This window comes from Aotus nancymaae, unplaced genomic scaffold (assembly GCF_030222135.1).
Source record: "Aotus nancymaae isolate 86718 unplaced genomic scaffold, 86718_ANA_hifiasm-v0.15.2.pri h1tg000021l, whole genome shotgun sequence".
NCBI classification, from domain to species: domain Eukaryota; kingdom Metazoa; phylum Chordata; class Mammalia; order Primates; family Aotidae; genus Aotus; species Aotus nancymaae.
In genome coordinates this window covers 20687502-20703691 of record NW_026988433.1, presented here as the reverse complement: position 1 = coordinate 20703691, position 16190 = coordinate 20687502, and the positions used below count along the sequence as shown (strand labels likewise).

Here is a 16190-nt window from a genome sequence, read left to right as displayed (position 1 = left end):
GCTTTCCAAAGTGCTGGGATTACAGGTGTGAGCCACCCTACCCAGCCTGATTCTTTACAGATCAACAAGCATTGACTCTCCTTTGACACGTGCTTGGATCAGGTAACTGCACCAGCTTCCTTTCTCCTCCCACTTCTGCCTGGTCCTCCAAGCACCTGCTTTTCTTATTTGAACTCTTCTTTCCTTTTCTTTGAAAACCTAACAGATGCTAGACAGGCCATTTTCCACATTGGTGGTTATTAAACAAGACTTGCACGTTTGTTTGTTGCTGGTTTAGGTTTTTATTTCAGAGTTCACAGAATTAACTTTCTTTTTCTCTGATCCCTTCCAGAGTAAATGTGTCAAATACTGGCCTGATGAGTATGCTCTCAAAGAATATGGGGTCATGCGTGTTAGGAACGTCAAAGAAAGTGCTGCTCATGACTATACGCTAAGAGAACTTAAACTTTCAAAGGTTGGACAAGTAAGTATATTGTCGTATTCTAGAGACTTTGGGAACTGCTGATGGTATGTAGTAATTCAGGGTCTTGCAGTTACTCATGTTGGCATACATTCATGCATTCGCTCACTCATTGATTCAGTAGCCATTTATTGGGTTCCTTCTATGTGCCAGGTACAGTTTAGGTAGTACTGGTACACTGTGAACAAGGCAGGTGGTGTTCCTGCCCCTATCGAGCCTAGGGAGATGGAAGATTTAAAAACAAATAACTGGCCAGGCGCTGAGGCTTATGCTTGTAATCCCAGCACTTTGGGAGGCTGAGGCAGGTGAATCGCTTGAGCCTAGGAGTTCAAGACCAGCCCTGGGTGGGAGATTGGGATGGGGAGACCTGAGTGGTTGCAAGGCCTGTTAGGAGGCCTCTGCAGGAGTCTAGGTTGATGGCCTCCTCTCCAAGTATCCACAGACTTCAGCAGTTGTTCTTTTTTGTTCCTTCCTTTGGAAAGGAATATTATGTAAAATGGCAGAATAAACTAGAAGAGAAGCAGTGGATGTGAGAAGTGCTGGGGGTGAAGTCTGCAGGGCGTGAGGATTGTTTGGCCTTTGGAGGAGGAAGAGGGATTCAAGACACAATGTAGAGGTTTGAGTCTGAGTGGACAGTGGTGCTGTGGCAGACACCACAAAAGCTGGAGGGAGAATTGATGTGGACTGTGATTTGTTTTCTTCTGGATGTGTTCAACTGGGCATTTGAAGAGTCATGTGGACATTCATCTATTCATTCAGAGATATTTGTTCAATGACCTCTTGGTTCCTGGCACCATGCTGCTTGCTGGAGATAGAGCTGGGGAACAAAACAGAAGGAGTCCTTGCACTCCCAAGTGTACACTGTACTGGCCAGTAATCTACCAGCCCAGTAATCGCACATATAAATATATCAAACTGTAATCAAGGCTAGAAAGAAAAAATGCAGGAGTTTAGGGTTCATTTAGAGGGGGAAAGGGCTTTTTTTAACCAGAGCCTTGCTCTGTCACTCAGATTGGAATGCGCTGGTGCAGTCATGGCTCACTGCAGCCTCAACCTCCTAAGCTGAAGTGATCCTCTCGCCCCAGCCTCCCATGTAGCTGGGGACTACAGCTTGTACCACCATGTCCACCCAAGTTTCAAATTTTTTGTAGAGTTGGGTGTCTCATTATGTTGTCCAGGCTGGTCTTGAACTCCTGGGGTAAGTGATCCTCCTGCCACAAGTAGCCTCCCAAAGTGCTGGGATTATAGGCATGAGCCAGTGCACCTGGCTAAAGGAAAGGAGGTTTTTTTTTTTTTTGAGATGAAGTCTTGCTCTGTCACTCAGGCTGGAGTACGGTGGCGTGATCTTGGCTCACTGCAACCTCTGCCTCTCGAGTTCAAGTAATTATCCTGCCTCAGCCTCCTGAGTAGCTGGGATTACAGGTGTGCGCCACCATGCCTGGCTTATTTTTGTATATTTAGTAGGGATGGGGTTTTGCCATGTTGGTCATCTCGAACTCCTGACCTTATGATCTGCCTGCCTTGGCCTCCCAAAGTGCTGGGATTACAGGCGTGAGCCACCGCACCCAGCGCGCCCGGTGCGCCCAGCTGGAAGGGAGGTTCTTAAGGCATAGGAAACAATGTGTTTGAGTTGGCAAAGGAGGTTGGGGGGAGGTTATCCTAAGTGTAGTAAGCAGCCATAGTTGGATTTAAGCTTTTAAGAGATTCCCCTCTACCCTGTAGAGACTGGAGCGAGCAGGAGTGGGTCTAGGGATTAGGACCGATTAGGAGGTACTGCAGTTGTCAGAGTGAAAGATGATAGGGCTTGAACTAGGCCAGTGGCAGGGGTGCCAGAAAGAAGAGGACCCAGTAGAGCTAACTAGAGGCAGATGGGCAGGGATTTAATGACGGAGTGTACCAAGGGCGAGGCTGGCATGCAGGATGACTGGTAGTTTTCTAGCCTGAGAAGGCAGGGTGGAGGGCAGTGGACTTAAGGAAGCTGGAAGGATCAAGGACCTCTTTGTGGACACACTAAGTCTGAGATGCCTTGGGCACATTGAAATGGAGCTGTCAGGGAGGCAAGGGTAGAGGTGGGATGAGGAGGGGAGGTGGGACACAGAGCATTGTGGATGGAGTTTTTGCTTGATGGAGGGACATTTTTTCCTGTGGCAACAGAAGGGCAAGAGGAGAAGGTGGCCACAGATGCTGGTAGGTGAGCTGAGAGCGATTATTTTCCCTATCCTCTCTGAAGCTTGAGGCAAGGCCATCAACAGACAGTCAAAGGGAATAAGAAGAGATATTTGCATATTTGAAGAAAGGGAGAAAAGTATGAAATCATAATTGTGTAGCAGGGCAAGAAGTCCAGAAATTTCTGTGCTGTGCCAAGTGCCCAGTTGAGGTGGTGAACATGAAAATATACTGATACTCATCACCTGGTTTTTCTCCAAGGACGCTTGGCTCCTAGGGCACAAAACAGAAAGTATGTTGTTCGCCCAGGCCTGGGATTTGCATAGGTGCAGTGGATGGAGAAGAGGTCAGGGAGTGGAGGCACACGGTAGAAAGAGACTGTCCCCACAGCATGGGGACTCCTGGCTGGATGAGGGGGACAGGGGCAGGAGGAGACAGGTGGAAAGTGGAGGGAGGGCCCAGTGGTCTGGAGGCTACAGAAAGTGACAGGGAGACTAGAAGGAGCTGGGAGCCAGTGTAGTTGTGGCCCAGGGTGGGATGTTTGGATGATGTCAGAGAGGGTGCAGTCCTACTGATGACAGAGAGGGGCAGAGGCTGAATCTATGGTAGAGATTGTGAGAGGAACTGGAACAATGTAGCTGTCAAGTAGAAATGGGGGACTGGGCACCATGGGTCATGCCTGTGATCCCAGCACTTTGGGAGGCTGAGGCAAGAGGCTCACATTAGCTCAGGAGTTCAGGGTTGCAGTGAGCTGTGATTGTGCCCCTGCACCCCAGCCTTGGCAACAGAGTGAGACTCTGTCTCTTAAAAAAAAGAAGAAGAAGAAGAAGAGGAAGAAAGAAAAAAGTGTCCTATTAAATCCCTTTTTAAAATGACACTTAAGGCTGGGCGGAGTGGCTCATGCCTGTAATCCCTGCACTTTGGGAGGCCAAGGCGGGCAGATCACTTGAGGTCAGGAGTACAAGACCAGCCTGGCCAACATGGCGAAACCCTGTCTCTACTGAAAATAGAAAAATTGGCTGGATGTAATAGCACACACCTGTAGTCCCAGCTACTTGGGAGTCTGAGGCACAAGAATCTCTTGAATCCAGGAGGTAGAGGTTACAGTGAGCTAAGGCCACTGCACACCAGCCTGGATGACAGAGTGAGACTCTGTCTCAAAAAAAAAGTTACTTAGCTTAGATTGTCTCCACACATATAGGAAGAAGATATAGCAGTGAATTGTGCTGCTACAGTTACATAATCTGGATAGACCCAGAAACATGATACTTTTCGGTCTTCTGTAGCCTTGGTGCTATTGTTGATCTTTACTAATTATCTTTATCCTCAAAATAGCTGCAATGTGCTGAGTCTCCTACTGTCTGCTGGGCAGAGGCTGAGTGTTTCAGCGAGCTCATCGAGTCCTTACAGTTGCATTTTGAGAGAGAGAGAGAGATTATTATTCCCACTTTACGAGGGAAGAAATTGAGGTTTAGACATATCCAAGGGCCACATGAGTGTGGGTGCCTGGAAGTGGAGCCTAAATCTAGTCATCTGATGGCGAAGCCTGTTTTCTTATCTTCTTTGCATTAAATACAAGTTTAATATAGAACAATACTGGCTAGGCTTGGTGGCTCAGCACTTTGGGAGGCTGAGGCAGGCAGATCACCTGAGGTCAGGAGTTCGAGATCAGCCTTGCCAACATGGCAAAACCCCATCTCTACTAAAAATGCAAAAATTAGCTGGGCGTGGTTGCACGTGCCTGTAATCCCAGTTACTTGGGAGGCTGAGGCAGGAGAATCGCTTGAACCTGGGAGGCAGAGGTTGCAGTGAGCCAAGATGGCACCACTGCACTCCAGCCTGGGTGACAGAGCAAGACTCTGTCTCAGGAAAAAAAAAAAAAGTGTGTGTTTATATGGTGGGGAAGGTTGGGTATAAAAAGACGACCAAGAGGAATGAATGTCTTAAAAGCGAATGGCTGTTTCCTCATCTGCTTTCTCCCCTGCTGGGAGGAGAGACCTGGGTCCCTAGAGGTCTCAGTTACCTCCAGAGCTGAGCACTACAGGGATACAGAGGAACAGGGATGTTACCTGTCACTGATGATTCAGAGAGATGATTCAGGGTGTAGTTACCTGAAAGAATGAATTGTCATGCCAGACATCTTGGTTGTTATGACAGTGGCAAAGGTTGCCTCCAGGATTGCCCAAATTGAGACGAGTTCTGGGAACCTCATGAAGAGGACTTTTCAGTGGAACATGGGGAGAGTCTCTTCTTCTTCATTGGTTTACATTGGATTTAGGAAAGCTCAGAACTGGGTGATTCCTCAACCTCTTGATTTATTTAATTCTTTTCTGGTTTTTCTTGGCTCTACTCCAGGGGAATACGGAGAGAACGGTCTGGCAATACCACTTTCGGACCTGGCCGGACCACGGAGTGCCCAGCGACCCTGGGGGTGTGCTGGACTTCCTGGAGGAGGTGCACCATAAGCAGGAGAGCATCATGGATGCAGGGCCGGTCGTGGTGCACTGCAGGTGACAGCCCCTGCCGCCCCTCTATACCACAGCCTGTCCCTGTCTCCTAGCACCAAGGGCTTGCTTTTACCTACCCATCCCTCAGCTCTTTAACTGTAGGAAGAATTTAATATCTGTTTGAGGCATAGAGCACCTGCATTGAGGGACATTTTGATCCCAAGGTGTATTTCTTCTAGATCCTACAGTACTGCCATTGGCTGTGGGCATTGCAACATGCGCAGTTAAAACTGCAAGGACTAAGTCAGCATTCTCTCTGAGACCACTAGAAGTTGTGCATTAAACAACTTCATCCTGGCTCTGCAGATTCTCCTCATTCTTTGTGATGTTTGCTCTGTAGGTGTTGACTGCTATGTAGATATCGAGGTGGTGGGGGTGTGGTGGACATAGACCTGATTCTTGAGGATCCCTTAAGTCATTTTTTCTTTTTTTTTAATATGGTAATTTAGGATTCATCTCTTTGTGATTCTGTTCTCTTTGTGTGTGTGTGTGTGTTTTGTTGTTTGTTTTATGGGTTTTTTTGTGTGTGTCTGTGAGATAGAGTCTTGCTCTGTCACCCAGGTTAGAGTACACTGGTGCCATCTTGGCTCACTGTAGCCTCTGCCTCCTGGGTTCAGGCTATTCTCCTGCTTCAGCCTCCCAGGTAGCTGGGATTACTGGTGCCCAGCACCTCGCCTGGCTAATTTTTGTATTTTAGTAGAGACGAGGTTTTGCCGTGTTGGCCAGGCTGGTCTCGAATGCTTGACCTCAGGTGATCCGCCGACCTCTGGCTCCCAAAGTGCTGGGATTACAGGTGTGAGCCATCACGCCCAACGATTCTGTTCTCTTCTACCATAAATATATTTCTCCCCTAGCACTATACTTGTTTGCTTCACAAGATTCCAGCTGCTTTCCACCAAGGCCTTTCATGGAAGCTGTGCTCCTCTGTAATGAGTCTGTAGGCTGCTGATTCTCCAGTTTGGGCTTCATGATTACATTGGGCAACATTGGGTTTCCTAAATCTCATTCATTTCTTGGGCAAGTAGATATATGTGAAACTTTTTATTTGTCCAATTGTTAAAAAGGCTACCATTTATTCAGCCAGTCTCTGACCCAATGTTTGTTTGTTTTTAATTTTTTAAATTATTTCTTCTCTTTTAATAACTTTATTCACTTTTTGAGAAGAGTCTTGCTCTGTGACCCAGTCTGGAGTGCAGTGGCGCGATCTCAGTGTACCGCAACCTCCGCCTCCTGGGTTCAAGCAATTCTCATGTCTCAGCCTCCCAAGTAGCTGGGATTACAGGTGCACGACAACATGCCTGGCTAATTTTTGTATTTTTAGTAGAGATGTAGTTTTGCCATGTTGGCCAGGCTGGTCTCGAACTCCTGGCCTCCAGTGATCCTCCTGCCTCGGCCTCACAAAGTGCTGGGATTTCACGCATGATCCACTGCGCTGGGCCCTCTTTCAATAACTTTGATGTATTTTTTTGTATATGATGGCTGTTTGATTCTGTACACCCACCACTCTGTATGGTATGTGCTGTTGTCCCCATTTCACAGATGAGGAAACCAAGGATCAGAGAGGTTAAGGGACTTGCCTCAGGCATGTTGTACTGGAGAAGCTGAACTCCAAGAGCAGGTTTGGGCTGACTCCAAAGCCCTATGCTTTTTGCCCACATATTTTCAGATATAAATAGACAATTTTGTAAATAGCTCCCAAGAATAGACATTGTTTCTGTTAATATTAATGGCTTGGTTTTGAGTCTGAAACCCCCGTGAATGATTCTGTTGTCCTTGCTTTTTGTCTTTCTGCCTGCAGTGCTGGAATTGGCCGGACAGGGACGTTCATTGTGATTGATATTCTTATTGACATCATCAGAGAGAAAGGTGGGTCATCTGGAGGGCAAGAAGCAACAGTTTCTGTTTTTAGTTTATGGAAGGAAAGTGCTCATGAAAACAGCCTAGGGAAGAGATGTTGAATGGGAAAAATTTTTCACAAAAATCCGGGCTGAAGACTTCAGCATGTCTGCCTAAGAAGAGAAGTGACACTCTTTGAGCTTTTGGCATAAAAGGAGCTGTGGAACCTACTGCCATGGCCTTTTGTCGCATACACAGTGGTGTTCTCTATCCAGACACCTGACCTTGTTTACAGTATGGGGTGATGTGTTGGAAAGTTAGGAAATCCTGACCTCTGCCACTTTATTATTTATATAGTCTTCTGAGATCATTGGTATTGGTCAGAAGTTCAATGCTGTTGCCATTGCAACATGTTCAGTTAAACAGCAAAGACTAAATCAGCGTTCCCTCTGAGTCTACTAAAAGTTATGCATTAAACAAATTCATCCTGGCTCTGCAGTTTCTCTATTCTTCATGATGTTTCCTTTGTAGGTGTTGACTGCGACATTGACGTTCCCAAAACCATCCAGATGGTGCGATCTCAGAGGTCAGGGATGGTCCAGACAGAAGCACAGTACCGATTTATCTATATGGCAGTCCAGCATTATATTGAAACACTACAGCGCAGGATTGAAGAAGAGCAGGTACCAGCCTGAGGGCTGGCATGTGGATTCTCGTTCTCTTTCTAGGCCTCTTGGATATGCTTTCCTTTTGAGCAGGAGGACAGGCTGTGATAGTCAATTGTTTGATTTGGGATTGGGAAACAAACTCCCAACTAAGAGGGCCTCTGGAAACTTAATTATTCCCTACTTCTCATCCCTGATTTTTCACTCCAGAGGAGCTTAGGGAAGGGCACCATTCTATCAGCCTGGCCTGCCAGATTGAAGAACTGCCATGCAGAAAAGTTGTGATGTTCTCAGGCTCATGTGGCAAACATAGAACTCAAAGCCTTGAAGTTTCTAGCTTGTTCCAGCTTTGATCCACACCGTGTTTATCCTGATTCCATCCCTTAAAACGAATGCCTCACTCTTAATAGCGCATGGCAGTTTGAACCACTAATTTGGTTGAGTTGGAAACAGTGAAATTTCAATTTTAATAAGCTGTGCATAATGAAGAGGAATGTGGAATTGGAGCTTTTCCATCTGAAGCTATTCATAACAGGCACAAAGCTGAGTTAATTAGGAATATGCTGAGATGAAGGAAATGAGGAGAACTGCTCTTTTGGGGGCTGTGCTTATCTCTCCCACCCCTCAACCCCACTGCCATGCTGCAGATGGGGTAGTGTCTAAACATCAGTGACGATTGCCTGCATTACTCTGCTTGTTGCCTTCCAGAGAACTCAGCTTCTCTAAATGGGAACTGAGCTCTTTTCAGAATGGGACCTGCCACCAATATTTGAAAGATTTCTAGTCTAGCAGAATAGCAGCCACGTTATCAAAGTTTGGTTGGCCAAAGTAAGGTACCTGCTAATTAGTTTAGTAGGTTTTCAGTCCACAAAGACATATGGGATTGTTTTATTGTACAGTAGACATCTTCAGAAACAGTGTATGTATAGAAATGTAAAATAATTAAATGACAAATAAGCTACCAATTTTGAACTTTCAGTGCTTTAAATCTGAATTTGTATTAAGGGGTATGAAATATTTAGATGGTTATTATAAGTTATTTTTTATGTGTCTTCCATTATACTTAATTTGGTCCAGGAATAGTTAGGCAAAAAGTTGCCCAAAGAGAAGGATCTCCTAATAAATACAAAGAGAATGTAGCATAATTGCTACAAGTTGGAGCATGTTCAGGAATGTCTTTTTTTTTTTTTTTTTGTGAGAGAGGTCTCTCTTTGTTGCCCAGGCTGGAGTGCAGTGGCACAATCGTGGCTCACTGCAGCCTCAATCTCCTGGGCTTAAGCGATCCTCCCACCTCAGCCTCCCAAGTAGCTGGGACTGCAGGCATGTGCCACCACACCCAGCTAATTTTCATATTTTTTGTAGTGTCAGGGTTTCGCCATGTTGTCCAGGCTGGTCTTGATCCCCTAGGCTCAAGCAATGCTCCTGCCTCAGCCTCTCTGAATAGTTAGTTAGGACTACAAGTTTGTGGCACCATACCCAGCTAATTTTTTTATCTTTATTTTGTAGAGATGAGGGCTCACTATGTTGCTCAGGCTAGTCTTGAACTCCTGGACTCAAACAACTCTCACACCTTGGGTTCCCAAAGTGCTGGGATTATAGGTGTGAGCCACTGAGCCCAGTGACCTCTGGGTTTTTAAAAATGTGTAGGCTTTGATTATTTATTTTTTAAAATGAAATCCTGCATTATATAGTTTTCTGCATTGTGTGGTTTGAATCAATCTGGGAACTGGCTGCCTGGCTGATTGTGGTAAAGTAAGAAGTACTTAATTTAGTAGGAGGTTTAAATGGCAGACATAACATTAAACCCACCTGATTTATAAATGGAGCCAAAGAACAAAACTCATTCAGAATAATTGGTTCTAAAATACAGTCATTTCTAAAATTATGAAGTGTTCAGGACCTTTGGGAGTGAAAAAATTTGCTAAAGAGGGATCAGCGAAAAAAAGGAATGATGGGTAAAGAGCCGTGGGGAAGGAAGAGAAGCAACAGCACAAGGAGGGAAGAATATAAAATCAGATGCGAGAATCCAGGGGAAAGTACAAATGAAGCAAGATTGAGAAGGTTCTCAAGTTTTTATAAACAGATCTCTTGCTCTGCCAGTTCCTTGGAGGTAGACTTTTTTGCTAACTTCCAATTACAGTAGTGAAAAAAACCCCTCAAATTTGCAAAAGCAGTCTGTGGAATTTTCTTTACCCAGCTTTCCTGACTGTTAACATTTTAGCACACTTAACTTTATCATTCATTTATTCTCTCTGTTTAAAAATTTTAAAAAACGTAAATTTTAAAAAGTGAAATGTTTGTTGGTTGCAAACATTTATGCCCCTTTGTCTCTAGATAAATTTTTAAAAAAATATTTTTCCCTTTTAAGTTAACATCTTGTAGGTAGATACTGGAGACTGTGTAAATTACCTATTTCTCATAATACTTTTTGCCTACTAATTTTATATTCATTGATTAAATTCTTGACTAAAAAATATTATTACTGTAGTATTTGCCAAATAGCAATTTTCTATTCCATCATTGCCTTTCCCCCAGCTTTTAAAACTGTAAGTGACAAAGAATAATTATGTATAAAGTGTACAACATGCTATTTTGATATATATATACTTTGTGAAATGATTATCACAATTCAGTTAAATAATGCATCCAACATCTCAGTTACTTTTTTTTTTTTTTTTTGAGATGGAGTGTTGCTTTGTCACCCTGGTTGGAGTGCAGTGACACGATCTCAGCTCACTACAACCTCCACCTCCCAGGTTCAAGAGATTCTCCTGCCTCAGCCTCCCCAGTAGCTGGGATTACAAGTGCCCACCACCATGCCTGGCTAATATTTGTATTTTTATTAGAGATGAGGTTTCACCACATTTGCCTTGAACTCCTGACCTCAAATGATCCGCCCACCTTGGCTTTCCAAAGTGCTGGGATTACATGTGTAAGCCATTGCACCTGGCAACTCTTAGTAAATTTTAAGTGTATATTACGTTTTTTTTTTTTAGGTGGAGTCTCACTTTGTCACCCAGGCTGGAATGCAGTGGCACGATCTTGGCTCACTGCAACCTCCACCTCTTGGGTTCAGGTGATTCTCCCACCTCAGCCTCCCCAGTAGCTGGGACTAGAGGCATGCGCCACCATGCCCGGCTAATTGCTGTATTTTTAGTAGAGCTGGGGTTTCACCATGTTAGCCAGCATGGTCTCAAACTCCAGACCTCAGGTGATCCGCCTGCCTTGGCCTCCCAAAGTGCTGGGATTACAGGCATGAACCACCATGCCCAGCCACATTACATTATTATTATTATTAATTTATTTTTTCCAAGACAGAGTTTCGCTCTTACACCCAGGCTGGAGTGCCATGGCGTGATCTTGGCTCACTGCAACCTCCACCTGCCAGGCTCAAGGGATTCTCCTGCCTCAGCCTCCTGAGTAGCTGGGATTACAGGTGCCCGCCACCACGCCCGGATACTTGTTGTATTTATTTATTTTTTATTTTTTTAATATATATATATTTTTCTAAGACAGGGTTTCACCATGTTGGTCAGGCTGGTCTTGAACTCCTGACCTCAGGTAATCCACCCGCCTTGGCCTCCAAAGTGCTTGGATTACAGGCGTGAGCCACCATGCCCGGCCACTTGTATTTTTAGTAGAGGCAGGGTTTTGCCATTTTGGCCAGGCTGGTCTCAAACTCTTGACCTCAGGCGATCCACCCACCTTGGCCTTCCAAAGTGCTAGGATTACAACATTACATTATTATTAACTATAATCACCATGCTATACGTTAGATCTCCAAAATGTATTCCTCTTCTATAACTTCAAGTTTGTACCTTTTCACCAACATCTCCCTGTTTCCCCACCCCCAACCCCTGGTAATGACTGCTTTAATTTCAGTGTTTATGAGTTTGGTTTAGATTCCACATATAAACGAGATCAGGCAGTGATGCTAAGATCACTTAGCATAATGTCACCTATGTTGTTGCAAATAATAGGATTTTCTTCTTTTAAAAAATAATATTCATACTGGGCACAGTTGCTCATGCCTGTAATCCCAACACTTTGGGAGGCTGAGGAGGGTGGATCACTTGAGGTCAGGAGTTTGAGACCGGCCTGGCCAACGTGGTGAAACCCCATCTCTACTAAATATGTACAAAATTAGCCAGGTATGGTGGTGCATGCCTGTGATCCCAGCTACTTGGGAGGCTGAGGCAGGAGGATCACTTGAACCCAGGAGACAGAGGTTGCAGCGAACTGAGATTGTGCCACTGCACTCCGGCCTGGATGTTGATGTTGTCCCACTTGTTTATTTTTACTTTTGTTTCCTGTGCTTTTGGTATCAAATCCAAAAAACCATTGCCATGGCCATTGTCATGATGCTTTCCGCATATGCTTTCTTCTAGAACTTTTTAGGTTCATCATTCCCTTTTCAATTTTCAGTTGGAAGCCTACTGTAAGGAAGAGCATTTCTTTCTCCTTCATTTATTTATTCGTGTATATCAGAATGGGTACCTTACTATTATTTTTTTGTTGTTGCTTAAATGGACTTGAATTTGGCTAGTGGGAACCTTTTCAGATTGGGTACTCTGTCCTTTTGATCTGTTTCCATTTTCAAGCACTTCTTTAGACTTTAGAAGATGGTCTAGGGTCATCTCCTTTCCCAGCCATTTTTCAAAGGAACCTGATTCTTTTTAGTGAAGAGTAGTATTTTGAAACCAAGAGCTGGGCACTGGGTGTGCTTGTTTCTGCTGGCACAGTATTCTTTGAATTGCTAATTAGCTAATCAGTTACTGCTCCATTTGAGTTCTGTCTCTCTAAAACCTCACATATATGTACAGATGATCCCTGACTTATGATGATTTGGCTCATGATTTTTGACTTTATGATGGTCTGAGAGCAATACAGCCATTCTGTTTTTCACTCTTCATTCAATACTTTATTTTAAAATAGGTATTATGAGATGATATTGCCCACCTATAGGCTAATGTAAATGTTCTGAGCACGTTTAAAGTAGACTAAGCTAAGCTGTGGAGTTTGGTAGGTTAGATACATTAAGTGCATTTCGACTACTGATATTTTCAACTTACGATGAGGTTATCAGGATATATCTCCATAAAGTGGAGGAACATTATAAATATCTCTGTATAGTAGAGTGAGTTCCTTATACCCTTCATCTAGTTTCCACTAAAGTTAACATTTTACCTAACCATGATACATTTATCAAAACTAAAATATTAACATCAAAACATTGCATTAACTAAACTCTAGAGTTTAATTGGATTTTGCCAGTTTTCCAGTGAATATCCTTTTTCTGTTCTAGGATCCAATTCATGATAACACATGGAGTTTGGTCACTTGTCTCCGTTGTCTTCTTCAGTATGTGACAGTTTCTTAGGCTTTCCTTGTTTTTCATTACCTTGGCAATTTTTAAGAGTACTGGTCAGATATTCTGTAGAATATCCCTCAATTTGTGTTTAATCTTATGTTTTCTCATGATTAGAGTTGAGTAATGGATTTTTGGGAAGAATACCACAAAGGTATATTGTTAAGTGTTCTCATCACTTGGAGGTAAATGTTATCAACATGGCCTGGTGATGTTAAACTTGTCACTTGGTTTACATAGTATCTGCTGGATTTCTCTCACTGTATAATCACAGATCCTCCTTAACTTATGATGGGGTTACAGCCTGATAAGCCCATCATAAATTGAAAATATTGTAAGTCAAAAATGCGTTTAATGCACCTAACCTACTAAACATCACAACTCATCCTAACCTGCCCTAAATGTACTCAGGACACTTATATTAGCCTACAGCTGGGCAAAATCATCTAATGCAAAGCCTATTTTTATAATAAAGTGTTGCATATCTCACATAATGTGTTGAATACTATACTCAGAATGAAAAACAGAACGGTTGTATTGCTTTTGCACCATCGTAAAGTCAGAAACCTATAAGGCAAACCATCATGAATTTGGGGACTGCCCATACTTTCTCCCCCTTTCCCTGTTCCATTCTTTGGAAGTGAGTCATTTAGTTCAGACCATACTCAAGAGGAGGGAAATAAAGCTCCATCAATTGGAGCTTAATTGAAACTGGAATGGCTAGTTCCTACATAAATTATTTAGAGGTCTTTTGTAAGAAAGATTTGTTCCTTCTCTCCATTTATTTATTCGATTTATATTGATACAGACGCATGTATATTTATTTTATACTTTGGGCTATAATCTCTTTTGCTTGCTCAAATTGTTACAGCTTTGGCCATTGGGAGCTTCTTCAGATTGGCTCCTGTGTCCTTTGACATGTCCCCATCCTCTTGTTTCTGAGTACTTCTCTACTTTGGCATTACAAAAGATGTTCCAGGCTCATCTTATAGTTTTCCCTGCTACAGCCCTAGAATCATCTATTTTTCTATGGAGCCCTGGTTCCTTTTACTGGAAACTGGGATTTAGAAACCAATCTGGGTGCTGGATATGCTCATTGCTACTGGGAACCACTGCTTCTAGGCCCTGTCAGCAGATAGAGCTAGAAAATATATGGCTATATATGAATACATGGATTGACATATATCTATAATTGTTTTCTGTATCTGGCCATCTGTATACATGTTAAGTAAACACGAGTTCATACTGACGTCTCAGACTCTAATCCATTGCTGCAGGGCTCATTCTTGCCTTCCTCTTGCTTATTTCTGACTTCTTTCTCTAACAGGGAGAAACCCCAGTCTCATTATTTCCTACCTATCTACTCATTTGTTCAACTCTGGTATAGGTATAAAGTGGTTTCAGAATTGCTGACCTATACCCCGGTGAGAATCGTATTTGTCAACTAGGCATTTCTTTTTTGAAGGAAATACATACCCCACAGGGAGTGTCTCTACACTTCAGCATACACAGATCTGAACAGTGTTCTCTCTGAGTGAATCACATTGCAGGACAGAAATTACTTTTAAAAATTCCATAATGGGCCCATTGCAGTGGCTCAGGCCTATAATCCCAGCACTTTGGGAGGCTGAGGTGAGCGGATTACCTGAGGTCAGGAGTTTGAGACCAGCCTGGCCAACATGGTGAAACCCTGTCTCTACTGAAAATACAAAATTAGCTGGGCGTGGTGGTGCATGCCTGTAATCCCAGCTGCTCGGGAGGCTGAAGCTGGAGAATTGCTTGAACCCAGGAGGCGGAGGTTGTGGTGAGCTGAGATCGCATCACTGCACTCAAGCCTGGGTGGCAGAGGGAGACTCTGTCTCAAAAAAAAAAAAAAGAAAAAAAAAATTCCATAATGACAGCAGAGCTGGAATAGAAATGGGATCTCACAGGCTAAATTTAAGTTGCTGCAACTTTAAACGAAGCAAGATTTAAACTGGCCTTGTGTGGCACTTACCATTCAGCTGCTCATATTTTATTAAATACTTTCTTTTTGTCTAGTGTCAGTCCTTTGAGAAATATTTGAGTGCCTTTTCTGTTCTAGACATTGATTAGATGCTGAGGTTGTAACAGTGAAGAAGATAGCCATGGCTTTTGCCTCATGGAACCGAAGTTTTACCGGATGTAAAATTTGAGTTGACATGAGCCCATGCCCCCATGTGCCCTGTCTGTTTCCCTAGACTTGTGTTTCTTCACACAGCTCCCTTCATCTCCTTGGTCCAGTGAAAAGGTTTTTTCATACTTGTTCATTCATTCCTGCATTAATTAAAGTAGGCTATACTGTGTGCCAGGCACTGGGAATATACGTAGTCGTGTTCCTGAAATGGAAATAAATCCAGTATGGCTGGAGGAGAAGGAGTTGGGGGGCAACGTGGAGTGTGATGGGGGGATTGGAAAAGTAAGCTGAGACCAGATTTTTTAGTTTGGAGGGAGAGTTGGGGCTTGTAGGCCATATTATGGATTTCAGACTTTATTTGGAGGGAAATGGAAGTCATTGAGGATTCTGAAGCAGGGAAGTGACATAAAAAGATCCTTATATTAGGCTGGGTGTGGTGGATCATGCTTGTAATTCCAGCACTTTGGGAGGCTGAAGTGGGTGGATTGCCTGAGGCCAAGAGTTAGAGACTAGCCTGGGCAACATGGTGAAACCCTGTTGCCGAAAATACAAAAATTACCTGGGCTTGGTGGCTTGCGCCTGTAGTCCCAACTACTTGGGAGGCTGAGGCATGAGAATCACTTGAACCTGGGAGGTAGAGATTGCAGTGAGTTGAGATCATACTACTGCCTGGATGACAGAGTGAGACTTTGGCTCCAAAAAAAAAAAAAAAAAAAAAGATCCTCTTTTTTGAAAGAGGACCCTGGCTTGAGGGTGAAGAATGGGTGGGCACCAGGCTTGAGCAGCTGCAGGGGCCAGTGTGGAGCTGCTGCAGTGGTGTACGTGAGAACCCATCATAGCCTGGTCAGGGTGGTAGGTGGGGCTGACAGTGAGCATGGAGCAAAGTAGAACCAGCAAGATTTCATGATTGGATGGTGGAAGGAATCATGGTGTTTGTAGTGTTCAAATGTGAACCCAGAGCGCACTGGGCAAGCAGTCCAGGCTGCTCTGTAACCAAGGCAAGGGTTTTCATTTTACCCTCTCTTCCTGCTCT

At 43.8% G+C, this 16190-nt stretch overlaps 1 protein-coding gene across 4 annotated transcripts in view; it reads left to right on the top strand.

Annotated features, from left to right (window-relative positions):
• The window catches only part of PTPN11 (protein tyrosine phosphatase non-receptor type 11), a 95537-nt gene that overhangs the window by 67809 nt on the left and 11538 nt on the right, over positions 1 to 16190 (top strand). For 2 of the 4 annotated variants that reach the window (XM_012469033.3, XM_064379805.1), the window contains exons 10-13: positions 332 to 463; positions 4982 to 5136; positions 6932 to 6999; positions 7501 to 7652. In XM_012469033.3, the coding sequence (XP_012324456.2) occupies positions 332 to 463; positions 4982 to 5136; positions 6932 to 6999; positions 7501 to 7652 (507 nt within the window). Of the gene's footprint in view, positions 1 to 331; positions 465 to 4970; positions 5137 to 6931; positions 7000 to 7500; positions 7653 to 16190 lie in introns of all 4 variants that reach the window. The other 2 variants (XM_064379804.1, XM_064379803.1) reach the window with 1 other exon arrangement.